We start from the raw sequence: 25,795 nt of genomic DNA, 5'->3' as shown, positions 1-25,795 counted from the left end.
GCTAGATGGCTCAGCTTTTTTCGTCCATCTTTCGATGCCATATTGCCATGGCAACGAACATGTCAACTAAGTTGTGAACTGTCAAATTTTTGAGAAACAGTTCATCTTTTAAAAAAAATTCCTGACAGACATCGACATATTAATTTATATATAAAAGGATACAATGAATTTTTCAATGATATTTAAATTTATGATTTTACAGTTTTTGGATAGATAAAACTTATTTTTAACTCGTATTTAAGATCATAAAGTTAAACATTAGATTTTGTAAGTTGCTTGCATGAGGGTTTCAATGTTAACAGTGAAAATAAAGCAATTGAAGAATAATGTCACTGTATTTTGATGCGCGTGTACAAAATCCAGAAACAGCTTCTATCAGTACTCACGTGATTTGGCATGCTAACTATCCATTGTTAGCAATTGCCTCATATTCTCAGGATAAAGGTGGTTTCGTGACAATTTATGATGATCAAGGAGAGCCTATTCAGGATGTGGAATCACCAAGACATTCGGTTGCTCAGGTCACTGCTATTGGGTGGCATCCAGAAAAACGTTGGCTTGCAGCAGGATGGGAAACAGGAGAATTGCGGGTAAATAATTTGTCTGAAATTAAAAGCATAATCATCTACATTTATGTGAATATTTGTTTAGGTGTGGCCAGGTGATACTGGAAGTACAGAATTCAATATAATAGTTACTCCACATCGTGATCCCATTAATATTCTACAATGGAGTCAACATGGTGGAAGATTGGTATCTGCAGACTCAAGTGGGTCGATAATTGGTTGGAAAATTGATTCAAGAGGGCAATTACTAATGACATTTCATCATGAGTTGAAAGATTCTTTTGTGCAAATGATATTTAAAACCATTCCACCAAAACCAACAATTGATATAAGGTGCGTATGAAATATATCTGTGTTCAATTGATTGAAAATAATTAAATAATATTAATTACTTCAGTGGGTTAGCAAGAGCAGCGGTTGCAGGAGATGAAAGAGCATTAGATATGTTTAGCTCTTGGCGACCTAGAACTGCTGCACCAACAACTGTTGCACCTCAAAGAGATAATCATGCTTTTTATATAGGAACTACTAACAGTGTGATATATTTTGTTGATAATCAGGGACAATGTACAGAAGTACTTAGTATGAGTGGTGCTGCATTACAATTTTTATTGCATCATCAGACTAGAGATTCTATTATTATTATGACAGAAGGTTTGAACATAGGACATTTTCAAGCAGATCCTATTACTGGACGACTCACAGAATTAACAAAAGTGATTAAATATCTTTCTTTTCATGTTTTCCAAACACAACGATCCTAGTTTATATAATTTTGATTTTTCCTGTTTAGGTGAAACTTAGCAGTAGATGCGATATATCGAGAACTAGTCCAACATTGTGTTGGACTAGCGGAAATACTTTAGCAATTCTTACGGGAGAATTAGGCATTCGTTGCTGGGATCTTTACACTGGTGATACTTATGTACTTTCTCCACCAGATTCATCAACTGAAAGTATTGCTACACCACAAGAAATCTGCACAAGCATATCTTTCTGTAAAAGCAATGGTACTGTTAATGCTTGACTTCATTTGCAGAACAGAATCTGTACATACAAATACATTGATAATATTTCACAGGTACTTTGGCTGCTGGAACAAATTTGGGAACAATTTACTTATGGAAACGCAAAGTTGAAATGGATAACGATGAGAGTGGCTGGCCAACTATACCAGAATCTTGTAGTATTCATGGTACAGTGAAACAACTGACATGGGGTGCCACCTTGTTAAGAAACCCACTTCTTGCTGTTAATTGTATCACAAATGTATTTATATTACATCAACAACCAATGTGTGCTGCATACAATGACGGGGTTTGCGCCAGTCAACTCAGTCCTACTCAGATTTTATTAGAGATTGAAGAGCTAACATACACTTTGAAAACCGATATTCAAGTACAACTCGTTGCTGTTAATAAAGAGTACGTTGCCGTGTCCTCGAGTAGACAAATCGTAGTTTATAGAATTTATAAAGAAAATTCGATTAACAGTTCTATAATTACCAGTTTTAATTGCGATACGGAAAAACTATTAATTTACGATCACACTCTAATAGTTTTGACGCCTGTAGTTATACAATTGCGGTCGGTGGAAGGTACAATTATCCAGATTCTACCTACACTGCCAGAGGAAGGTGAACCAATTACAATGGATCTCACTGGACCGTTTCTAACGGTTGCATCTCTGAATGGTATACTAAAAATTTGGGATTTGAGTAAGCGAGAAGCTAAGTTACACACCAGAGCAATGGCGACTTATGAAGCGATCAGCGATTTTGCTGAGATTATTGAAGCTAGATGTAATGCGGATTGTCGTTGTGTATCCATTACCGTTGCTATGGCTAATTTGATGCCTAGTTCAATTTTATACATCTGGGACATAGAAAGCGATCAAATACTCGAATTTGATTTTGCAGTATCCGACGATACTGACGAAGACAATACCGGTCTAACCGTAAAGTGTAAAGGAAGATTAGTCACTGCTCACTGCTGGGATGTCGAAGATCCTAGGCTTTTAGTGTGTCGCGCTCAGAAATTGGAGACACGAGATTATAAGCAGTTGTCGAAACAAAAAGAAGAGAATGACTTTTCAGTTTCGAATGCTACTGTAGTTTTAGTATCAATGTTTGCTACGTCAGATCATGGAATAGTCGTGCAGGATATAAAACCAATCAAAGACGAAAATTGTAGAGTGTTAGGTGTAGAGACTCCGCATATCATTATTCTGAATTCTGAGAAGACTGCAGATAGAAATAGTAAAGTAGAAAAGTTACTTATGAGGGATTTCGAGGAACTAGGTATATGCGATGTAGTCACAAAGAAAGCTGTCTTAGATTTTAGCTTTCATATCAGCGTTGCTAACATGGATGAGGCTTTTAAGGCTATAAAGTCCATTAAAAATGAAGGGATTTGGAAGAGTTTGGCAAGAATGTGTGTGAAGACAAAGCAGTTGAATATGGCTCTTCTATGTTTGGGTCATATGAAGCAAGCTAAAGCAGCAAGAGCACTCAGAGAAGCTATGCAAGATGATAGTCTAAATCTGGAAGCTAAGGTGGGTGTACTAGCCGTGGAACTTGGTTTATACAATGACGCTGAACGCCTCTTCCGCGAAGCGAAAAGATTGGATCTATTGGGCAGAGTTCTCGAAGCTCGCAATAAATTCAAGGAAGCCATACAATTGGCATCTAATGAGAATAAAATTTGCGAAAAGACAAGCTACTATAACTACGCAAAAACCCTTGAGCAGGAAGGTAAAATAGCAGAGGCTATTGAGATGTATACCAAAGCAGATTGCCACAGGTTTGAGGTACCAAGGATGCTACTCGTAAGACCTAGAGAATTGTTGACGTATCTTAACAATTCTGAAGACCCAGAAATAAAAAATTGGCATGCACAATACATAGAATCAACAGGAGACATGGAGGGAGCCTTGCGTTTATATGAACAAGCTAAGAATACTTTATCAATGACAAGATTGCTTTGTTATTTTGGCAAGGAAGACGAAGTTAGCGATCTGGTGTCTCGAACAAATCACGCTGCTTCTGCGTATCACCTAGCTGCACATTACGAATCGAAAAATATCGTATCACAGGCCATTCATTTTTACACTGTTGCTAAAGCTTATACAAATGCAATCAGATTGTGTAAAGAACACAACATGTATGAAGAATTATGGCCCTTGGCTGTATTAGCACCAAGGCAATCGCAAATAGATGTTGCAAAATATTTTGAAGAAAACGACCAGCCAGATAAAGCAGTTTTATTGTATCATAAAGCTGGATTGTTGCACAAAGCTTTGGACATTGCATTCAAAACTCAGCAATATAGTGCTTTGCAGCTGATTATTATGGATGTTAATGCAGATTCTGATCCTGCTTTAATAGAGAAGTGTGCAGACTATTTCGTTCAGAATGATCAAATCGAAAAAGCTGTAGATTTACTCGCTACAGGAAGAAAATACTTGGAAGCTTTGGAACTCATACAACAGCACAATATTCAGTTAATCGAAGATCTTGCAGACAAGATGACACTGGAAAAGATTGATAACGATCCGGAACGCGAAAAGATTCGTATCTCTATATTGGAAAGAATCGGTGAAATTGCTTTTGAGCAAGGAAATTATCATTTGGCGACAAAGAAATTCACTCAAGCTGGAAATAAATTGAGAGCTATGAAAGCATTACTAAAATCTGGTGATACAGAAAAGATCTGCTTCTTTGCTCAAGTTTCTAGGCAGAGAGAAATTTACATCATGGCTGGGAATTATCTACAGTCGCTGGATTGGCAAAATCAGCCAGAAGTGCTGAAAAATATTATTAATTTTTACTCTAAAGGAAAAGCGATGGATCTTTTGGCCAATTTCTATGTTGCCTGCGCTCAGGTGGAGATAGACGAATTTCAGAATTATGAGAAGGCTCTCGATGCTCTAAATCAAGCCAGTAGATGTCTTGCAAAAGTAACCACTCCAAGGGATCCTGATATTCACAAAAGAGCCGTTGATTTGGTAAACAATAGAATAGCAACGATTAGACGCTATCTAGATATCAAGAAGTATGTATCTATGTTTACGCACATCGTACGCAGTAATAAAAACCTACAAAATATTGTTACAGATTATTTGATAGAGGTGAAGTAGGAACAGCGATGCAACAGGTCCGTCAATTACTCGATTCCCAAGGACCTGATTTGGAACAGTCCGTACGCCGTGGTGATTTATTCGCGACTATAACACAGTATTATATTAACATAGGCGACACTGATAAAGCGCATGCTGCAGTAGAGGAATTAAAGCGTTTAGTACCTGGGATTAATTTGAGTTACTATTACAACATGAGCGTGTTGGAAACTCTCGGTTATAAAATGAAAGTCCAACGAGAAGAGAGTTCTGACAGAGAAGACGATGATATCGAAGAACTCCTGGGCGAATAAATAAAAAGCGAATTAAGTAAAAAATACACACACAAAATTTAGTTTTAACTCAAATTAACAATCCGTCCAGAAATGTGATCATAGACGTTAAGCACACGGTGTTGTTCGATTAAATTCAAAATATTTGTATAATATTGTAATTTAAAAAATACAGTATGGATCATTTAGTATGAATCTGAAATGTTGATATTAGATCATTGTGATTCGAGCTGCATTCATTCTGAAAGATTAGAAAAAAACCATCATTTAACGTTTATTAATCAGACTTATACAAGAACAACCTTATTCCTTAATATTTTATCGTGTCCTAGAGAATAAGAGTTTTAAAACACTCGCAATGTAGACGGTAATTAGTACAGCTTCTTCGCTGTCAAGACCTTTCAAGGTAAATAAATAATCATATCGTAAAAACAACGAAAATATGAAATTCAACACACACGCGAATCATAATCATAATTAATGAATAAAAAAATACGAGTGTTTCCGGTTTACTGCCATAATCATAATTAACGAATAAAAAAAATACGAGTGTTTCCGGTTTGCTGCTTTTAAAATATTTTCCACGGTAACGAGTAGAATCGTTCTCGCTGGATCGAATATCGTTACCCTACCTTGGTCCAACTCTAAAAATTCCATTAGTGGTACAGTTTGAATTTTCACCGCGCGAAACAAAGCAACGATCAAAAGTGTCCTCAACGCACCGAACCAAGCGAAATATTCAAACAGCCTTCTCTGGCGTTGGCTTTTTGCATGGCGACGCAACCTCTGTCTCTGGTTCGTCAGCTTTTCTCTTTTTGCGCACCAGATGGGATATGTCACTAGCTGGTTTTTGAACTTTTGGCGTGGACGCGGAATCGCTGCCACTTGGACCGGCACCGTTCGAACAGCCCCCAGCCACTTTGCTCTTAATACCCTCTATGACCAGCTTGCAAGCCTCTTGCTTGAAATCCTTCATGTCTGAGATCTTTTCTCGGATCTCTGGTAGTAGTTCTTTCAGCTCTTGTATCTCTCCTTCGACAGTGTAAAAGGAATCTTCAGTCTTTGGTGGTTCTTTCAGTTCTTCGAGCTCTTTGATGCGCGTCTCTAGCAACTCTGTGGCCTTGTTGAACTCCTCGATGCTAGCGTCAAACTCGTTGCCTAAAGAATGGGCCAGCGCGAGCTGATAATGAATCTCTGCTATCGCTCTCGGTTCGCGGGGTTCGATTTTTTGCAAAAGTTCCAAACATCGGTGCAGATCGTTCAAAGCACCCTGAAAGTTTCCTCCTTCCATAGCCACCTCTCCTAGGAGCCGATAGGCGTCGGCCAGTAACTTCCAACCAGGCTGTCCTCGTTTTAAGAGTACCAGTTTTGCCAGCTCCAGAACTTCCCAGGCCACCTTTGATTTAAGAACAAAAATTTATTTAATTTCGTAATTGAAAATATCAGTTGTTTGTTATATAGAAGACGCTCCCGAGCGACGTCATAGTTTAATTAATCTTCTGTATTTAGTCCTACTGTAGAATGGTAACGCAACGTTGAACAATAAAAGATTAATTTAAAATTACAGTAATGTACCGAAAATTAATGGAGCGATACCAGTACAAGTAGGAATTAATCAAATGTATGGTTTACAAGAAACACATAACCGTATACCTGTAAATTATTAACTTCATCTTCATCGTCCTCCTTTCCGGTATCCTCGGAATCATTCTCTCCATTCTCCTTCAGCTCGCCATTCTGTCCAGTCGAACAAGACGGTCCATTAGCATGATTCATTTCCTTGCTCGTGCCGGCCGTAGCTTTCTCTTCCTCCTTTTGTTTCTGCTCCGCTATTTTGCTATCATCAGTTTTGTTAGAGTCTGGCTTTCCAGCATCTTCCTTCTCAACGTTCTTGGACTCTGGCACGTTCTTCTCCTTTTTACCATCCTTTTCCTCCTTCTTCTCTGCTTCGTCTGCTAGTTTCGCGGGTTCCTCCGCAGACTTGGATTTCTCAATTTTGCTCTCAGAACTACCTTCTTCTTTGTTTGCTCCTTCCGTTGCAGTTTTTTCCACCGGTTCCTCGTTCTCTTCTTCCTCTTTTTCGTCTACGTTGCTAAGTTTTTCGTCTTCCGCTTCCTCTTCGTCTTCCTCGTCGTCTTCCTCCGCGTCTTCCGTGCCTGGAACTCCACCGCCCAACACTCCGGCTTCTTCTCTCGCCAAACCAAGAAGTGCACGTCCGTAGAGCAGATAGGGTTCACCGAGTTCATCCGCAGTGTCTCCGTGTTTTTCTACGAGCAGCTGGCAAGCTTGCGCTAACGCGGTCACAGCCATGGTGTAATCCCGCACTAGCAGGTGCCGTTTGCCGTGGGATATTGCGGTCGCTGGGTCGGTGAATGCTGCACTCTCGGCAACGTCGGCCATCTGCAATGGAAAACGCTGTCTTTATTACGTTGTTTCGCTTGGTTGTTGTTCAATCGTTAGCTACGAGATGCAGGAGTCGTCGATACAGTAAATTTCGAGTTTACGAAAGCTTGGTCTGAGTACAGGTAGTATCTCAAAGGCAATTTAGGCTTGCGTTTGTCACTTTTGTAAAGTTTGAGGAAATTAGCGACAGTAATTTAGGGACTACAAAGAGTCTTCAAGCTTTTGAGTTTCTTGTTTCGAATTATTTATCATCGACGATGCTGTATCGTCGTAAACGCGTAGAATACAGGGTGTCCCAAAAATGTTGTAACACCTTGAAAGAGGTGGTTCGGGAGGTGATTTGAAACAACTTTTTCCTTAGCGAAAATGTTGTCCGAGGCTTCGTTGAGGAGATATTAACAGAAAACACTGACCAATCAGAGCGCGCGGATACCGGTGGAGCAGCCGCGGTAGCGAAGGCTACGAGCTAAGCGGCCGCGTCAATGGCCTTCGATGCACGTCGAGTCGCTTGTTCGCGTACAAGCGCGGCCGCTTAGCTCGTAGCCTTCGCTACCGCGGCCGCTCCAACGGTATACGCGCGCTCTGATTGGTCAGTGTTTTCCCTTAATATCTCCTTAACGAAGCCTCGGACAACATTTTCGCTAAGGAAAAAGTTGTTTCAAATCACCTCCCGAACCACCTCTTTCAAGGTGTTACAACATTTTTGGGACACCCTGTATTTCATCCACAAACGTCGCACTTTCTAGACACATCTAACGCAACAACGCGTTTTTCCCCGCATGCGATACGCTAGCGTAGACGCTGATTTAATCGAACACGGTGGGCTCCGAATGTCGAGCAAATTTGACGATCGTTAACCGCGCGAATATCTCGACGAACACGTTTCGTGAATTGAATATCTGCAGGTTGTTGGCATTAAAGCAATCGCAAACAGCTCGTTAGCGGACAGTGCGACTCCGATGCGAGCAGCCTGCCAAGAGATTAATGAAACTGCTCGTAGCCGTTTATAGCTAGAGGATCTAGGTTAGTTACTTCGTTTGGCCCAGACGATTATCTCGGTGTCCTTCAATTTTGACAAACGGACGATAGATAGGACTCGGAAGTTGCTTTGCAAAGCGGAAATCGAGAAAACTACTCGAAATGCGCGAGAGTGATTAGGTCAAGAGACTGGTAACCAAGTGGAGGAAGACTAAACCATCCGCAATGGGAACGTACGGGAAATCAGACTCAGTTAACATATATTCTGCGCAAGATGATGCGGCAGAAGAGGACTATGGTACATTGACCGTGTCTAATCATCGTCGAAGAAGAGGAAGAGGGACAGTTCGACGAAGGGAGTAGAATCGAATCGTGGAAGGAAAGAAGGAAAAAGAAACGAGGAACAGAAAGGGCTGGAGAGAAGCAGAAGAGGGTTGTCCGCAGCATCCGGGTGGGGTGGTCGGTTGGGTGGTACGTCGGTCGATTTTCGTGCGCTTCGACGCAGAACGGAGAGGGCGTCCTGGTCGTTTGCCCCCTTCGTCGTGGCGGAGACTCGCCGAAAACAGACGATCTCTGGGGGTGTCGATTGGTCAGTGCGTAACTAGCGACTGTCGGTGCGGTGTGCGGGATTCAGTGGGCTGCCAGCGGTCGCCCTGGGCACCACCTGCATGGATGGAGCCTACCCGTGTACCCAGGGCCCCTGGTCCGCGTCTCGTTTTCCTCGTTGCCACGCTTGCCCTCACTTTCGCAGGTAATCCTCATCTCGACTTCGACTTCAGATTCTCGATCATCTTTTATTTCTCTCGCGACGGCTGTGTTTTTGTTTGGATCCGTTGCTTCTCGCCGGCACGCGGTTCACGGGCAATCTTACGTAATAAATTTATTGCTAGGAACAATTGTTGTGTTTGTGCACGCTGAACAGAATGGAGGGAATTTCTTTCGAAAAAGAACTTCGTTTCGCTATATTTTTAATTCGTTCGCGTACGGGGAGTTCTTCGCTACGCGATCAGCTGATTCGAAGGGTTGCGTAGGCTTCTTTTCCGCAATGTTCGAAGAGATAGATCACGCGTCTGGATAACTTTGGAGAACAAAATTAGCAACGATAACATAATATTTGACGGAATAACATTTTGCCTTGGTGTTCGACAGTGATTATCTACTTTGGGAGATCTCAGTTGCTCTTCGAACAGTGTGTGTGCACCTTCGTTTCATAGTGTCAACGGACAATCGATGCACATTCCTACCAATGTGCTGATTAATTATTGTATTCAAAGCTTCCGCAAAGCAGCGGATAATCGAGGGGAGCAGAATCGATGTCCCAGAGCACGTGGGCAACGTTGCCTCCGCTACATGCTTGAAACAAAACGTTATAATCGTCGGCATTCTGTTCTGTATCGAGAGACCTACCGTTTATGTAGATGAAATCTATCCTTGCGGGCTTGTAATCTCTAGCCTTCGCGGTGCGCTTCCAATCGTACATTTAGGTAAACAATGCGATCGCACAGCGACTGATGTAAATACGCTTTCCCATGTTACTTTTCTATATTACTTCTTCTTCTTCTCTTCAACGATCGACGAGATCATAATGTATTTTTCGAGGCTCGTTTAGTCGTTTCCGCGTTGCAATCGAGCCTTTCGCGCGTTGTCGTCATGGAGCTCGTTAGCGTCTTTTCTTTATCGTTTCAAAACTTCTGGCAGCACGGTCAGCAACCACCGGTTGAACTCGTTGCACCGTGTACTTTCTCACTAGGAGGACACGAACACTCGAAACAAGTATTCCTCTGTGCTCTATTATACTCGAGGGCCCTCGTTACTAGACTTCTTACACGATACAATTTTCCATGACACGTACGCACACAATCGAGCGGTGGCGCCTATAAAACGATGCCTTTTATCGACTTGTCCTCGTGGCAAGTACTAAACGCTGAAATTCTCGTTTATCGTCATCGATCTCGACCAACCTTGTGCTATTCATCCCTTTAATCTGTCGCAACAGAATTGGAAGAAGATCGTGAACGTACTCTTTTACAAGAAATTCGTTCGATTAAATTGTCAGAGAAAACGATGCTTGTTTCAGCAGTGTAGTATGATTGAGCATTTATCTTCTCCCCGTGTTTAGAATTTGTCGAGCAAATTTGTACTATGCCTTCGATAGTCGATTAACCAGACTGGAGGGTTCACTTTGGATTTCTCCTACCCCTATCTTTTTTCAAAAATTGACAGTCGTAATAGGGAGTAGGTGTTTAACTCTCCAAGAGTTTGTCGAAAGGTAGACTAAGGTAAAGGTAGAGCGACTCTTCAGCTTTCTTCCTTTTAGCTACTTCTGGACCTACAAAGTCCTTCTAAGACCCAGGTGACCGAGTGCTTCGTAAATATTGAAACACCGAACGTTCATCGCGGATCTCTGAAAACGGATATCTCGAGACCATTGGTAGGATAATTTTCTCACCGTTCTTCACGTTCCTTGTCGAAGATCCTTTCAGCCACTTCAAAGGAATAGTCGTTGATTGCGTAACTCTTCCGGACACTGTTTCATTACCATGCATATCGCCGGAGGTTCGATCGCCGTCTTTCAGGAGCTCCGAATATCGAGGACACTCTGACGCAAAGGAGACGGCATCGAGTAGCGAGATGTACAGGATGTTTCGATTATTACATCTCGTGAGAGAATGAAATTACCAAAAAAATGTTTCTACAAATGTTATTTGGTTCAAATAGACCATTTATATGGAGCAAATATTTTTGTTGTAAGTAAAGTAGTGAGGGAGATTTGAAAAATAAATTAATTCTTTTTTAAATGGAATCTTATATATTTTTATCCATGTTATAATTGCGTTTGTTTAGACAAATTCATCAACCCGGAATATATGGTTATTTATTGTAATAGAAAACTTCAAATTGGAGCCAAATAGATTTTGTGAAAACATTCTTTGGTAGCTTCATCCCCTCATGAGATACGTAACAATTCCGATTTAAACCAAACACCCCGCAGAACGTAATAGCGGCACTTTTTTACGGAGAACCCTCGTCTTCTCTGTTCCAGCGACCGGACTGTTATGCGGTGCCATAATGTCGGACCATTGGGAGGAAGTGGCCTGGGATAAGGAGGTCTTGACCCACGCGAACGTTACTCTCACGTGGTACTTGGACGGGCAGGTGGCGATGGTGGGTCCTGTTTCCGGCCATAGAAATCATCATCCGGGCAGACGACCCACCTTCCTCGTGCCAATGTACGGCGGCATTTGGATCATGTGCGTCTCCCTTGCGGGTAAGTGATCGTTGTAAACGATTCATGCAACGTTCTACGACACTGTTTCTCCAATTTTTATGAACATATTTCACTTTAACACGTTCACTGCCAAACGAATATTTTTGAAAATTTCTGCTAAGATTAAATATTATTTAGACTATCGGAGTCTAGGTAATGAAACATTTATCGTGGTATTTAGTTTTGTAATTACATCAAAATTCAAGAACTTCATTTAGATTCATCTCCTGTGACGTCTAACTTTCAGAATTAATCTTTCTAGTTCTTGAGTGAAAAACACTGTCACCCATATATGGGTGACATGGCGATCAACGTGTTAACAGCATGTGCACACTAGCGGTGGTCATAGGAATTACACCACCTTATTTAGAAACAGTTTATATCTCAAAAGAGTATCTTCTTCAATGTTGCATGTACATTAAATCTAGGCCAACATTAATTCCTAGGTAGTTTGGTTCCTTAAATTGAGGATAGTCAGAGAAAAGAAATCTTAAAAGCCAGCGTTGCTCAAACTTGCCCATTGACAAGCTTGCTTGGACAATTTCCATAATTTAGTGAGACCACTAGCTGCTCTTATAACTTCCCTTCGCCGATAGGTCATATTTTATCGTCAGAGACGTAACCACGAATACCCACTCCGAAGTATAAAAGGCAGTGGCGTGATTCGCGTTATCGGCAGCTTTGAACTGATTTCGAACTAACAATTATGTCGAACGACAACTGGACTCGTGGCAAATTGCTTTCCAGTCACATCGGTTTGTAGACAAAATTGGCTACTATTGAATTAAACGTTATACACATTCGTCCATTCGATGTCTTTTAGATCACATTGCAGAAAAAAAATATGGACAAGACATTAATCGAACCGGTTGTTTCGTAACACTATTCTTAGAAGAGGATTTTCTACACTAATACAGTCAGTCCCACAAATATCCGTTTATATCTATTAAAGAAATTTGTCTAAATTAAGTGATCGGCTTGAAGTTTTCAAGTAAATTTTTCATTACAAATACATACAAGTGTGAAGTTTATCCGTGTAGATATTTATAATGGAACGTCAAATCTATCATTTTATTTAGACAAATTTCTTTAAGAGACATAGAGGGAATACTTTGGAATCTATATTAGATACTAATCTAGGCTGATGTTAACTTATACGTACTTTGAAAGTTTGTGCGGTCAGAATTTTGTTCCTGTACAAGTTTTGGAATCTACAAGTACAATTCGGTGTTTGTTCAGCTGACGTTCATGGAAATTCGCTCATAGAGCGCGCGAGTTCTAAATAACACACGTGTGCATACCATTTTCACGTAATCGTACCGATGTATCTAGAACGAGGCGGTGCTGTTTGAATGCATTCTATACGTGGATACCACCTTGACTCTGACCAAGCTATCGACCAGTCGATTAGGATCTGAAACATCGCCCTGTCTGCCCCAAGAATACCGTGACCGTGAACATCTTGGACGTTCCTTTGCTGAAAGTTCGTGACGATCACTTTCGCTCTTCGACCCTTCGACCATCAGTTCTCCAAACACTAGTTCGTAATTCTCCTACAACTGAAAGCGATTCCCCAATGTGCAACAAACACACGGCGACTAAATAGGAACACGTAAAAGTAGCAAGGCCAGATGTAAATTAAAGTACTGCTTTGGTGCAAAAGTCAAAACGCAATTGCATACTATAATAAATCGACTGAGGTACAAATGTGAAATGTACATTCGCAACCGCTCAAACGGTTAACGATGAAAATTAATGCGTTCACTTGAAAAGGAACGAACGAGCTACATAATCGAATTTTCAAATGGACATTTTTTTACAATAAATATATCGGTCCTTTATGTTTACTTATTATTTAATCTCGTTGCCTATCATATGTTCAAGTAAAACGGTGGTTCCGATCTAATCACTTGAAAGTGGGACTTACTGTACGGATTTCACGGTATTTTTCACTCAAGTTTTATTCGCGTATATTTAACTCAAAATGATTTTCATTCGTCGTTGATGGAAGAAGCTGCTTCGATTTTTAGCACATATTATTCCGAGTCGAAGAGATATGGTATTAATATTTCCGGAAACAGTCAACTCGAACGGTGACTTTTTTTCCAAGACCAACAGATAAGAAATCACTTTGAAGGTGTAAAATGAAATACATCATTTGGTAGTCAAATAAAGCAATTTGCTACTTTATTGTATAACACTTTTCAAAGAAAACTGAAGCTTAAGAGAGAACATTCTAAACAATTGATTGCTAATCATGGAAAAGTAGTATGAGAATATAAAAATTTTAATAAAAGAGGCAGTGATAACAATTCTGTAATCAGAGAAGGTGATAAACACAAAGACTGAGAGATACATCATAATTTATTTATTAATTTCAAGCATTGTTCCTTTAAAATTAGGTTTTCTTGAAGAAGTTTCAGAATTGGATTTTTCTCTCTTCGAACAAAAAAAAAAAAGGATTACCATTTTTATATTACTTGGAAGGTGTGAGTAGCGAGACAGTTTACTGTTTATTGATTAAGCCTATGCAGAAGGGGGTCTATCTATATTCACTTCATTTTGCAAAAGAGTAGCGTAAAATTAAAACCCGTGTGATGATTATTTTTATGCCAGAGAAAATACTTCCAACGTTGCTGCTCTGAATCGATCGCGTTCATTTGTAGTGGTTGCTAGGTTGTTTTTCAAAATTAACATAACGTGGGCGTAAAAAGTGACGCGGAAGCCTTCAATTACTCGTATCTTTTCTCTCCTGTGATGTCAAAACACAAGGGAAAGCGTTAAAATGATCAAAGGAACTCAGGGTTGCTAATCGCAGCTGTGCATTTGTTTCATTACTTTAAAACGCGAGGATGAGAGCTATGCAGCGTTATTTTTAAGCGTGAGGACGCAGGTCACAGGACGCGCTCTGACCGCAACGTTTCCGCCCGCAGTGCAGAGATGGGCGAAATTTGATTTAAACAATAAATTACGAAGAAAGGAATCGTACGGCAATTTATTTGCAATGCTGATTCCAATCGACTGTTATACGTCACTGTGATATATTTTATTTAAAGGGTTACTCCTTTTTTTCTGGGTCAAAAAAATACATTCTTTTTTGTTCTTATCGCTTCAAACTCTGTTTTAGAAATATGTTACCACGATATCTTAAAAACCACATTTCTGATCGAGTTCAAATTTTGCATGCATACAAAGTACGCTTCCAATTATGGCGTGAACGATGATATTTTTGATATCTTAAAAATTACTGTTTATTTCGAGTGAAAGACACAAATGCTATGGAAAAAATTGCAAATTTAAATTAAATGAGCCGCCATTTAATCAATTTTTTTTTTGGAACTTTTTTCCTTACTTCACGCTATAATCACATTTATAACAAACAAAACAAAATTAGTTTTAATACCAAATTTGAAAAGTTTATGTCAAGTACTTCAGCTGCAAAGTAATCGTGACAATTGATACGAAACTGGTTCAAAAAAAGAGTACCCTCTTAATAAATCCAATTCAAATATTTATTCAACGAGTAACAGATGGAAAGTTCTGTATCATTTATTCGTTATTCGAACTACTTATCTGGGTAAGAATTTTGCGCATTCTGTCGCAGTGTATATTCATCATCAAGTTATTTTCCTTGTATTCTTGTTTTATTTACTTTCTTTTCAACCAATTTACGTCCACAATCAAGCCTTATTTCGCGTGCTCAGCTTTTCGTTAATAATATTTTGTTTATTTCTAAGTTCGTCAAATAATGTTGAATATAATAAGTCTTGTAAAATTTACTTGACTAGAAGAAAATATTACCTGACAGTCTGATCGGAAATCGCAATTGAAAATTATTAGCGTGGGTGAAACGTCGCGAGGAAGCTTGATCTCCGAACTAGTGAAACTCAATGGCCACGGGAACCTCGAAGTTTCTTTAGGGTGCGGCTTGACACTACGTCTATTAGAAACCTCGAAAACGGTCGATACAGTAAACTCTCCTAGAAAGTGGTTTCCATATTGCGCAAAAATTGCGAAAGCTCTCTTATAATGCGATAGTAATTGTTCTACTTTGTACTAGTCCTGAGTGCCTTATAACGAGGTGCGAATTGTTCTGTTTTGTACTGATCCTGAATTTCTTACAACGAGGTACGATTTGTTACATTTTGTATTAATCCTGAGTGCCTTATAACAAGGTATAAATTGTTCTACTTTGTGCTAATCCTGAGTGCCTTATAACAAGGTATAAATTGTTCTACTTTGTGCTAATCCTGAGTGCCTTATAACGAGAATGTAATTGCTGTATTTTGTACAAATCCTAAGTTTCTTATAACGCAGTACAAATTAATTACGTTATGGGGGGTTGACTGCACCTAAGATAAATCAACACTTTTCCACCCTCTTAATCTGGTTTAAAGCTATTTCGCGCCTGGTCAACTGAGATTTAAATCCACGACTCTTGGCAACTAGAGCCAACGAGTCTATCGCAACAAAGAAAAAAATAGTGTTGGTAACTTTTCACCATGGATCCGAGAAGGTAAAATCAATCATAGTGGTGACCAATACTGTACTACTACACCTCGATAAGACTACAATTTCTTATCATTTCCTACGAGGCACACCTGACTGAAATCTGGACTCGCGTTGTTTTCGAACTTATAATTTCAATTATTTAGCATCGAAGAAAACGATTCGTTAACCTTCGCTAAGTGTCCTCGTTAAATACTGTAATTCCACGACGAATTTATCGCGTATCTTTCTGCAACGGCGGATTCGGAACGACGAAATTTGCAACGCGGCGAGTAATGAAATCGTTTCCGAGCGTTACGTCAAGAGCGATGACGTTGTCCAACGTTTAATTGAAAAAATTCCCGACGAGGCGAAAAGTTCGACGTTTCTTTCGCGAACAGCTACGCTGGCACCCGACGATCGCATCTTTGCATCTGTAGGCGTGCAATCATCGTTGATTATAGATTCTGATCGTTCAATTTTCTCACTTCATTGAGAATGTTGAAGGGCGGGGACCAGGGGGGGTAGGGCTGGAGCACGAGAACCGCAACTACTATTTCAATCCTTCACGTTCCACGTTTAACCACCTTCCAATGGATTCATTAAAACGTCCGAAGTCTCGAAACCTTAAATTTCTGTCATTCGAGCTTCGCAAGCTCGAAAAACTTCTGGAAATTGAGTTCCGGATAACGAGCGTAGAATCGATGCATCAATTGTATCGGAAGGCTTTCGTGCTCGCTTGGAAACCGGTGAAATGTATGCGAATACTTTCAACGAAACGAAGTAGTAAGCAAATGCTTGAATTTACCCATTTTTATGCATACTCGATAGTAAAAAGTGTATTTTGCGAAAGATTATATCGATCATTGTATGCGTAAAGAGTATAATAATAGAAGTGTGTGGCCTTGTATTGAATGGAGTTTTAAATAAGTTACGCTCAAAGTACATCGTATTTATTTGTTCGTTTTCGATAAATATTATTTCGTTAACTTTGTTGTTACAGGCAACTTCTACATTTTTATTTTTGTATAGTCTTTAGATATGCAATAAACGATATCAACACTCGCAAAATTCATTTCTTACTTTGATATATGGATACAAGTGTGAAAATTGAAGACGAATAGGACGAAAGAAAGACGAATAGGACCAGACAATCTACCTATTGTTTTCAGAAGCCTGTGCCTTGTTCTGTGTGTATTCGTACGTAATAGAATTTTCGCAAACCTTTGTACAGTTATTCCGTCCACTTTGCAGTAGCTAATGCGGCTTGTTCTCGTGAGATACACCTGACCTTCGAAAACGTTTGAGAAATTAGAGTCACGCGTGTGTCTGAATAATTTGTTCGTTTATTTTTTGGAAAACTCTCTCTGATGGTACCTGGTCACGCCAAGCACGGAACGCTATCCAAAGCAGCCTATGCACATGTCTCGTTGCTGCTCGACCTTCCCATGAAAAACAGTCAATAAGTCTAAACACATAAATCCCGAAGCAATTTTGTGACGACAGCGAATTCTCACGTGCGTGTCTGCACAATTTACATCTCAATCGTCTCTTTCCCGTTGCCTTGCAAATGCAAAAAGAAAAAGCTTGAAAATACATAGAAGCGTTGTAACTGCCATCTGACGCGTATGGTATATAAACAACCTTATCAAAGCGATAGGTAATTTTCTGGTGCAGTAAAGCAGAACTTCTCACACACTTCTCACTACAGCCCATTTGCAGACCGAATCATGGGATTCGACACAAGTAAAATTGATAAAACTTTACACGAAATGATTAAAAATAAGGGATACATTTTTATTTAGTGCTAGAAACTCGAGTCGAAGGGGTGAAACTACCCCGTAATGCTATCTTAGATATTATTAGAGATGCAAGGAAATTTTTTAAACAAACTTATTATGGCTTTCGATGGAATATTACACTACTGAAAAAAATGAATACAAAATGATATCTTTTATAAAAAAACCATTCAGAATTTGTGTAAAAGAGTAACTTGTATATTCGATATCTTTGAGGAGTTAAAACTTTTAAGTCTGTAGTTAGAATTCATTTCAATTATGAATCTAATGTTATATTCGGCTGTGCAACGTTTTTTTACATGAGGTATAAATGATAGAAAGTGTAGACTATCTTGTATAAAATTAAGTTAGACCACACGTCGAGATAGGCTTTAATAAAATTAATAATATACGTCTTTCGTCAAATGAAAATTCTCTGTTTCATATACTACATGTAACGATAAATTACAGTCTAGAATTTTCTATACAGCCATAGCGAACTTAAAAAGGTGATTATCTATTAGGTCATCCCATATGTTCGTGCCATACATTGTGTTTATATTTAACAACAAAATTATAGGAATTTTATAGCGGCGGTACAATGACTTTGTCAAAGAGGAAAGATCGTAGAAAGAAAGGGTGATTACATTTTCTTGTAACATTTGAAGGTATATTTCCTACATTTATTTGAATAGCAGAGCAATAAGTTTGAATCCGTCACTTGTTCAATAAAAGTTGCAGTGTTGAATTCTATGATATAGAAAAATTCGATCTTATATTCCAAATTGAACGAATGAAATTTTATTCGAATAATTGTTCACTAAAATAAACGTTGCGAATAAATTGCTGTACAGGATTTCTATAAGTTATGTGTTATTTGAAGAAAATTTTGTCTATCGTTGGCTGAAAGTGCTCCTTCGTTAAATAATATCACAAGTGGATACTGAAGGGTTATCGAAGTTTCTAACGAGCGTGCAAGTTTGTAGGAGTAACCTAGACCCAGTGAACTTGCGCCGATCTATTTCTGCTTCGAAATTTATTATTACTCAATTCACCAAGTTTCCGCGGCCTCGACGACTCGTGTTCCTCTTCCTGACATTTCACGGAAATTCACGTTCAAGTTCGTGTTCTTCATCGAACCGATACTATTCGGAATTTGATATCGAATCTCACGCTTCAACTATTCCGGGCTCGTGGCTCAAGTTAATCGACCATCCATCAAAAGTAGCTAGTTAATTGGTCATACGTAAAGCTTCCTGCGAACGAAACATCTACATGCAGATAAAAATTCGTGATTACCCCTCAAATTAAGGTCAACCAATAACTCCGATCGGAAGTGGTGCTTTGCGCGTTCGTTTTTCAATCGCAATCGAACCAGAAACTTACATGAATGAAAACCAATTAATCATTCGTAACTCCTACATGCACTCTCGTTATATCTTTTTCGAGGAGATTTTATTCCATTGATTCAAAATTAATTCGATAATTACAACTCTAGAGACTTTCGCATCGAAGAAATCATCGAGAGAAAAATTCCTTGGCGACATATATAAGAGATATGTAATTTAACAAGAAATCTTACGAATTTTATATAACCGGTGTAGAAGAACTAAAAGATGTAAACTTGTAAATTAATACACTAGTATGTACATATAATAGGTATACGTTGACCTAGCCAGTTTAATATAAAAGAATGCATAAATATAGACTCAACGTTTCCAATTTTGCAGCGTGAAAAGACGCTTTTAGAAACACTGTTGAAATTAGAAAGGGTTAACGAAAGCAGTACCAGTCGAAAATATTTGTTTGGTGTCGTTTTGCCAAGTTGAAACGCGTCAAGATTACATTTCTTTATCACTTCTCACATTTCAGAGGAGGAAATACGACTTCTGGGTCAGGTAGGTTTTCCGCAAGGGAGGTGCATTAACTACTTGTCGCCCGACGAAGCACATGAAGAGATCCGTGCCGCCTGGCAAAATCGTGAGTACAACGTCTGTTGTTCTTTTTTTTCTCGTATTTCGCCGATCCTCGCCATTCAAAGGCCTATTCGCGTGTTGCATTGTGATGATTACAAATAAAATTCATACGGTACAAGTTACAATACTCTCCTCACAAACCAAATTTTCAAGTTAAAATAAACTTCAAGATTTGTTCAATACATTGCAATATTATATTATTATTGTACAAATTCTAAAATTACAAAAAAAATTACGTGTTTCCAGTCACGGATTTTCTATGTACTTTTTTTTTTGTCCTTAACAGTAAAAATGGGTTAATAATTATTTTCTAAATAAAATTATATGAACGTGTTCTCAATTTTCCCTTTCTATAGTGCCACATTCTGGTATCAGATATTCTACCCTACAGTTCTGTTAAATATTGTTTAACGGGAACAGTCATAATGAAATTATAATTCAAGAAAAGTTATCAACAACTAACAAATGTCACACTTGTTTAGGACCATAGATTCTTGTTAGATAACTTAGGACAAAACCTTATAAACACGAGTAATCAAAACATAACAGTAGATTACGACCTCATTATTGGCTGGTAAATGCTAAACTCCTTTGATACTAAAATATTAGCTGCCTATGAAGGTGATGTAAGACCTACTGAAATGTCTCCAAAGTTTGAACTGTAGTGCTCCTAATATATATAAAAAATGATGACTAAAGTTCTCGTCAAACAAGCTGGCCCTTCAAAGACATTCTGATTATACCGCTGTCTGTATACTATTTTCAAAGCAAAGACTTTAGTCAAAACATAGTAAAATACACTTTCGTGATTAGCTAACAAACGTTATTGAACTCGCTTAGTACCACAAAATGTCCTAGTTAATGACCTAAAACATACTCCATATAGTAGACCGCATTATACGTAGATGGGTTTACTTTGGAGATTACTTACTTCGAAGCTTTCGTAGCTTCGAGTACCCCGAAGAGAATCCTTAGGAACACGCGAAACTTATAGCACATACATAGTTTTTGGTTCAGAATCCCTCGTTACTACGGAGAGATTTGTCGAAAATCGCTCTAACGACGTAAAAGGTTCATCTTAAACGGCGGATGTTCGTCTTTCTTTCCAGGGATGCAGAATTTGAGTATTTCCTGTTCTCTAGTTTGCCTGATTATTCTGAGCACCGCTGTTCTGATTGGCTTTTTTGGATTGTGCAGGCATCAAATATCGGCAGTTCTCGTTACCGGCGTGATGTACCTTTTGGCGGGTAAGTTTGTCAACGTTGATCCGTGGTTTCGTTGGAAAACTCGACGGATAACATCGTCACGGACGTAATTGCGTTAACCGAATACACTTCAACGGTACCAACGTACCGCGGTTGCAGTCGACAAACTCGGCAACCGCAAGGATTCCTAAGCACTCGCGAAGTCAACCGCAAAATAAACGGTTCTTTACAAGGGAAAACGCTAAACGCTGTTATAAAGTTACACGTTTCCAGTGAGAATAGAACCTACGGTGAACACTGTCATTAGTACGCAGAAATTCTCGTTTTATGCGTCACTAATAAATCCGTTACCTCATGAAAAGATTCGTATCGTATCGTATCTACCTATAAGAATTGTTTTTGTTCTTCGCGATGAATACAGAATATTGACTTGCTGTTTGGGGGTCATGTTTTAGGAGATCTTTCTACAGGCGAAAATAAGACGATATTACGTTTGAGGCTTTGCGTTTGTTATTAATTACTGAATGTACGTGAAAGTTGAGATTTCCTTAAATTTTGTACGTAAAATTTAATTCTCTTTCAGATTTATTTGAAACACTTTTTAAAATTTAAATTCAAAATGCGGTCAGATTTTGTGATGATAATATAAATCTTAAATATGAAGTTTCAAACGCATACTCCGCGAATGCATTTTTTTAAATAGCTAAAACTTAATCAGTGTATCTCAAGTGTTTTTCCATAAAAAAAAAAAAAAAAAAAAAAAAAAAAAAAAAAAAAAAAAAAGTTTTTTTTTTATTACAATCCTTTCATAGATCAAAGCTTGAAATGTAATTTCGTCTTTCTTCACTTTTGTCTCATTTTTATTCTGTAGAAACATCTCCTGAAATATTTACAAGGAGCGTGTGAACATTCTGCATAAAATATTGCATTGTTTATTTTACCCAGAAGAGCAACGAAGTGCCCGAACCCAATAATCAGAACCATTTAATTTCCATTTCTCTGTTGAATACTGCACTCAACTGTAGTACAAAGTAAATTTGTTTAAAGTTGTATTGAAAGGGGCTCGATATAGTTTGAATAACTTTGCACGAATAAGCCAAAGTGTTTTCTTACTCCACCGGAGCCTTATTCTATACGCTTGTGGTTTTATTGACTGCGCAATAAAAGGCAAATATTTCTTATCGCTGATAAGACACTCCCAGACTGAAATCCCGAGATTCTTTTTAATAACGAAATTCTCTAACTAAAACAAAAAGGATTCATTTTAAATCTTGTTGCGCCAGTACGAGATCGAAGAATATTTCTGATTTTGAACAATTGTTCCAGCCACGTTCGCGTTGTTCACCCTGACGATAATTCATTTCAAGAGAGCCCAGGATCGCGGAGCGCGAATACTGGACGGCCCTGAGGATGGTGTAATCGGTGGACCGGCTCCACGTAGTGTCCTCAAGGCCAGACGATTCAACAGCTCCTGGAGCATGGACTTCGGATGGGGTGGCGTCACGCTTTGCGCCCTTGCCTCGGTGGCGTGGATTATGCTCAGCAAAATAATGCGTTTCAGCCCTATCGCTGCTATGATAGCGTAGCAGTGGGAGGCCTTCGAGGTTTAAGGTCGTTTCCAAGAGTTATGATAAAGCGTTTCGATGTCGAAGCCCCTTTTTGGGTACTTCAACGAAGAAAGAAAAATGTTCTTTCTGACTTTGCGGTGATGTTGGTTCTAAATTTAAGATAAACTAAAATAGAAGCAATACGAAAATTCAACCAATTAATCGATTAAACATTGGGGAAAAAAATTAACGAAGAAAGTAAATCATATTTAGAGAACTTAGGAACATTGATATTGGAGCAAAGTGTAATTTAACATTGGAGTTCGACATCGAGACACATTGTGCAGGTACTTTTATCCAGAAATGTAATGGCGATTCAAAACGACCACCTTGAAGGCAAAACTATTTCGCATTTACTAGCAGGCAGTATGGGTTGCATACTGCTGTTTGTTGACTTTATCGAACCTATCAAGAATTTGAGTAAGGCATGATGAGGAGTACAATTATTGTCCATTGCACTGAACACATTTTATACAATTTACCAAGTAATTTCTAGTCTCTGACAAAGAAAATATAAATGATTGAGTAAAGAACTGCAAGCGAAGAAGAGTTGTATGAGATTCTGTTTGTAAACCATACAAAACTTCTATGTATCGAATGTTCTATCATTAAGTTTCTTATATTTTAAAGTTTTGTACGTTTTCTACAAGTTTTCACGTACTTCTGTTGTACCTGAGTCTTTGTATAATCTGAAGACCTTCTTTTCGTATGAATCCTTACTATAAAAGTAAACATTTACAGATACATGAATACAAAATATCATTTAGAAGAAAGGTAAGATTTACTTTTGATTGCAATAGTATTGTATTACGATATCTAGAACAGTGCAGAACAATATACATGTTTACCTCGGGTTTAATTTGCAGTCGAATTAGTCAATTAATACAAAACTAACAAAATCTTACTTGTTCTAGTCTGTATATTTAGATTTATTACAAAGTTGTAATAGAAACTTATATGTTTACGCAAGATTTTGTTTAATTGGATTTGAAGTAATCTTACGTATTTTAGAAGCCAAAGATATATTTGTTAAAATTTTGCTTGGAAATTTAAATACAAAGCATAATATAAGATAGATGCCTATAGTATAATTCGATCGCCTTACTATTAGAGAGATAAGCATGTTTGTAATATGCATAGTATAGAAGTAAACTTGTTCGAGCCAATGTAAGCAACGATATGCGTGTCTGCAAGAAGATTATAGCTTTTGCTACGACTTGTTATAGCAAAAAGGAGGATATATGCCAATAAAAATGTATCGAATATAAAGGATTGTGAATTGCAATTCGTCCATTAAGATTTAAGGAAAACATAGATGCTTCAAAGAAGAGTACCTATCATACTTGGGGATCAAGTTTTGCTAGTTCAACGATAAAACAAGAAAAGGAAATCTGAATATGTTAGCAAAACTTTTCTCCGAGTGTTTATTTAAAACAAAACGCATTTTTCTGATAATATTTTTTTGTCATATTTTTTACCTGATCCTTGTTATTTGTTATATCGAAATTAATGTACCATAAATGCAATAAAAAGAATGAGCTATGAATAAACAATACAGATACCCTTGACTTTCCCTGCATACAATGGATGCTTTCACCTACATCGGTTACACAGCAGACGTTTAAAATTGAAGTTGCAAATCGTAATTTTGTGCCATAGAAAGGTTATGTTTCGCAACAGCTTCGCAAAAATATGGATCTCCATGAGCGAACACATACACAATGTCTTGTGCGATGCAAATACTTGAATACGGGACACGTGATCGGTCGTTATTAGTGTACGTAACGCGGGATATGCGACACATTGTGTTCAATACTATCCTTACACACGCGCGTACTAACACGTCACGTCTGTTCACGGATTCAAACAGATTATATTTTTTGTGGTAGTAAACAACAAAGGTAGTAGAAGCGTGAACTCATTGGAACTCGAGAATGTATGTACAAAAATAAACTGCGGGTTACGAACGATATTACGCGTTAAAAATGTTCGAACAAGAGCAACCTTATTTCGCGAACTTGCAAAACGTCTCGTTTTCTTAATATATTTATTCCAAACGAGACATTTAGCGACCATAACACAAGATAGAAGAGAACAATAATGCACGTGGAATGTGAACGATATGTACGTACCTTTATTTCGTTCGAATTACTCGAGGTTTGACGCTTTCTTAGCAATAGACACACTTTCACTATTTCTTCCGACTATTACGCGCAAAATTTCGTGTATCACGACCTTTGGTTTAACAGTTACGATTAAATTTATGTACAAAGAGCAAGGAAGATCGAATAGAACGACCGTTATGCCTAACAACGGTTTATTACCGGCACGCGTATAACTTGTGCGAGCGTCAAGCACACAAGAGCACAGCGCTGCTGCCAGCATCGATGTGAACGAAACATCTGACGCGCATGCGTCTTCGTTTTACCGCCATTTCTCTCCTTGAAGCGGGATGCGTTTATTTTAGAAATACAATCGTTTGTATTCAATTAATTTTTATAACACAAATATACACTTCAGTTACGTCTTAAAAAATAGAATTAAAACTAGTAAAATCATTGCCTTCTTTGAGTATTATTATCTTTGTCACCGGTGAATTTCGATGAACGTGTTTCGCAACAAAATCAGTTCGATGTATATCGAACTTTTCGTTGTTGTGTAAATGTTATTTGAGATCTGAGATATAAAATTTCTATTTCTTCTTGATTTCTGCTATTACGATAGAATCGGTAACGTGTATGTGGTTTAATGTTAGGTTGGTTTACACTATGTAAAAATTGTATGAATAATTTATTCTGATGATCGATCGACATACATCGATATTCGCGATCTGTGCATTGAGAACGTATCGAATGCGCAGCGTCCCTCCATTGGTTTACGCAGTTTCGGCAAGTTGCGTCTGATGCTTCGTCGTTGTGCAATTTTTCCAAGATACCCAGATAGCACAGGGACGTCTTATGCACGTCCATAAGACGTCCGGTACTGGACATTCGGGACGTCCTATGGACGTCCAGATAACGTCCAAACGTCCCCTGAACGTCCCTGGAACGTCCCAGTTACATCGTAGAATGTCCTTGGGACGTCCGATGTGGACATTCCCAGAACGTTCTCTGTACG

At 38.6% G+C, this 25,795-nt stretch overlaps 3 protein-coding genes across 4 annotated transcripts; 2 read left to right on the top strand and 1 right to left on the bottom strand.

The window, feature by feature from the left end:
- Positions 1-110: 110 nt before the first annotated feature.
- Positions 111-5,026, top strand: LOC128878154 (intraflagellar transport protein 140 homolog). Its single transcript, XM_054126103.1, has 6 exons — positions 111-590; positions 652-899; positions 964-1,282; positions 1,360-1,576; positions 1,648-4,618; positions 4,681-5,026. Exons 1-6 carry the CDS (start codon positions 327-329, stop codon positions 4,994-4,996), a joined length of 4,335 nt encoding a protein of 1,444 aa, XP_053982078.1. The 5' UTR covers positions 111-326; the 3' UTR covers positions 4,997-5,026.
- A 198-nt stretch (positions 5,027-5,224) lies between these two features.
- LOC128878161 (histone-binding protein N1/N2) lies at positions 5,225-25,044 on the bottom strand. Of its 2 annotated transcripts, none has more exons than XM_054126120.1 (3): positions 24,811-25,044; positions 6,629-7,375; positions 5,225-6,371 (listed from the first exon to the last, which is right to left on the bottom strand). In XM_054126120.1, exons 2-3 carry the CDS (start codon positions 7,373-7,375, stop codon positions 5,715-5,717), a joined length of 1,404 nt encoding a protein of 467 aa, XP_053982095.1. In that variant the 5' UTR covers positions 24,811-25,044; the 3' UTR covers positions 5,225-5,714. The 2 variants fall into 2 exon arrangements, with proteins under 2 accessions (XP_053982095.1, XP_053982094.1); XM_054126119.1 differs by lacking the exon at positions 24,811-25,044 and adding an exon at positions 13,071-13,100.
- Positions 8,616-22,893, top strand: LOC128878166 (uncharacterized). Its single transcript, XM_054126134.1, has 5 exons — positions 8,616-9,107; positions 11,400-11,624; positions 19,763-19,870; positions 20,976-21,113; positions 22,398-22,893. Exons 1-5 carry the CDS (start codon positions 9,029-9,031, stop codon positions 22,655-22,657), a joined length of 810 nt encoding a protein of 269 aa, XP_053982109.1. The 5' UTR covers positions 8,616-9,028; the 3' UTR covers positions 22,658-22,893.
- Positions 25,045-25,795: the final 751 nt, after the last annotated feature.

This window comes from Hylaeus volcanicus, chromosome 6 (genome assembly GCF_026283585.1).
Source record: "Hylaeus volcanicus isolate JK05 chromosome 6, UHH_iyHylVolc1.0_haploid, whole genome shotgun sequence".
NCBI classification, from domain to species: Eukaryota; Metazoa; Arthropoda; class Insecta; order Hymenoptera; family Colletidae; genus Hylaeus; species Hylaeus volcanicus.
This window is presented reverse-complemented; position numbering and strand designations above follow the sequence as displayed.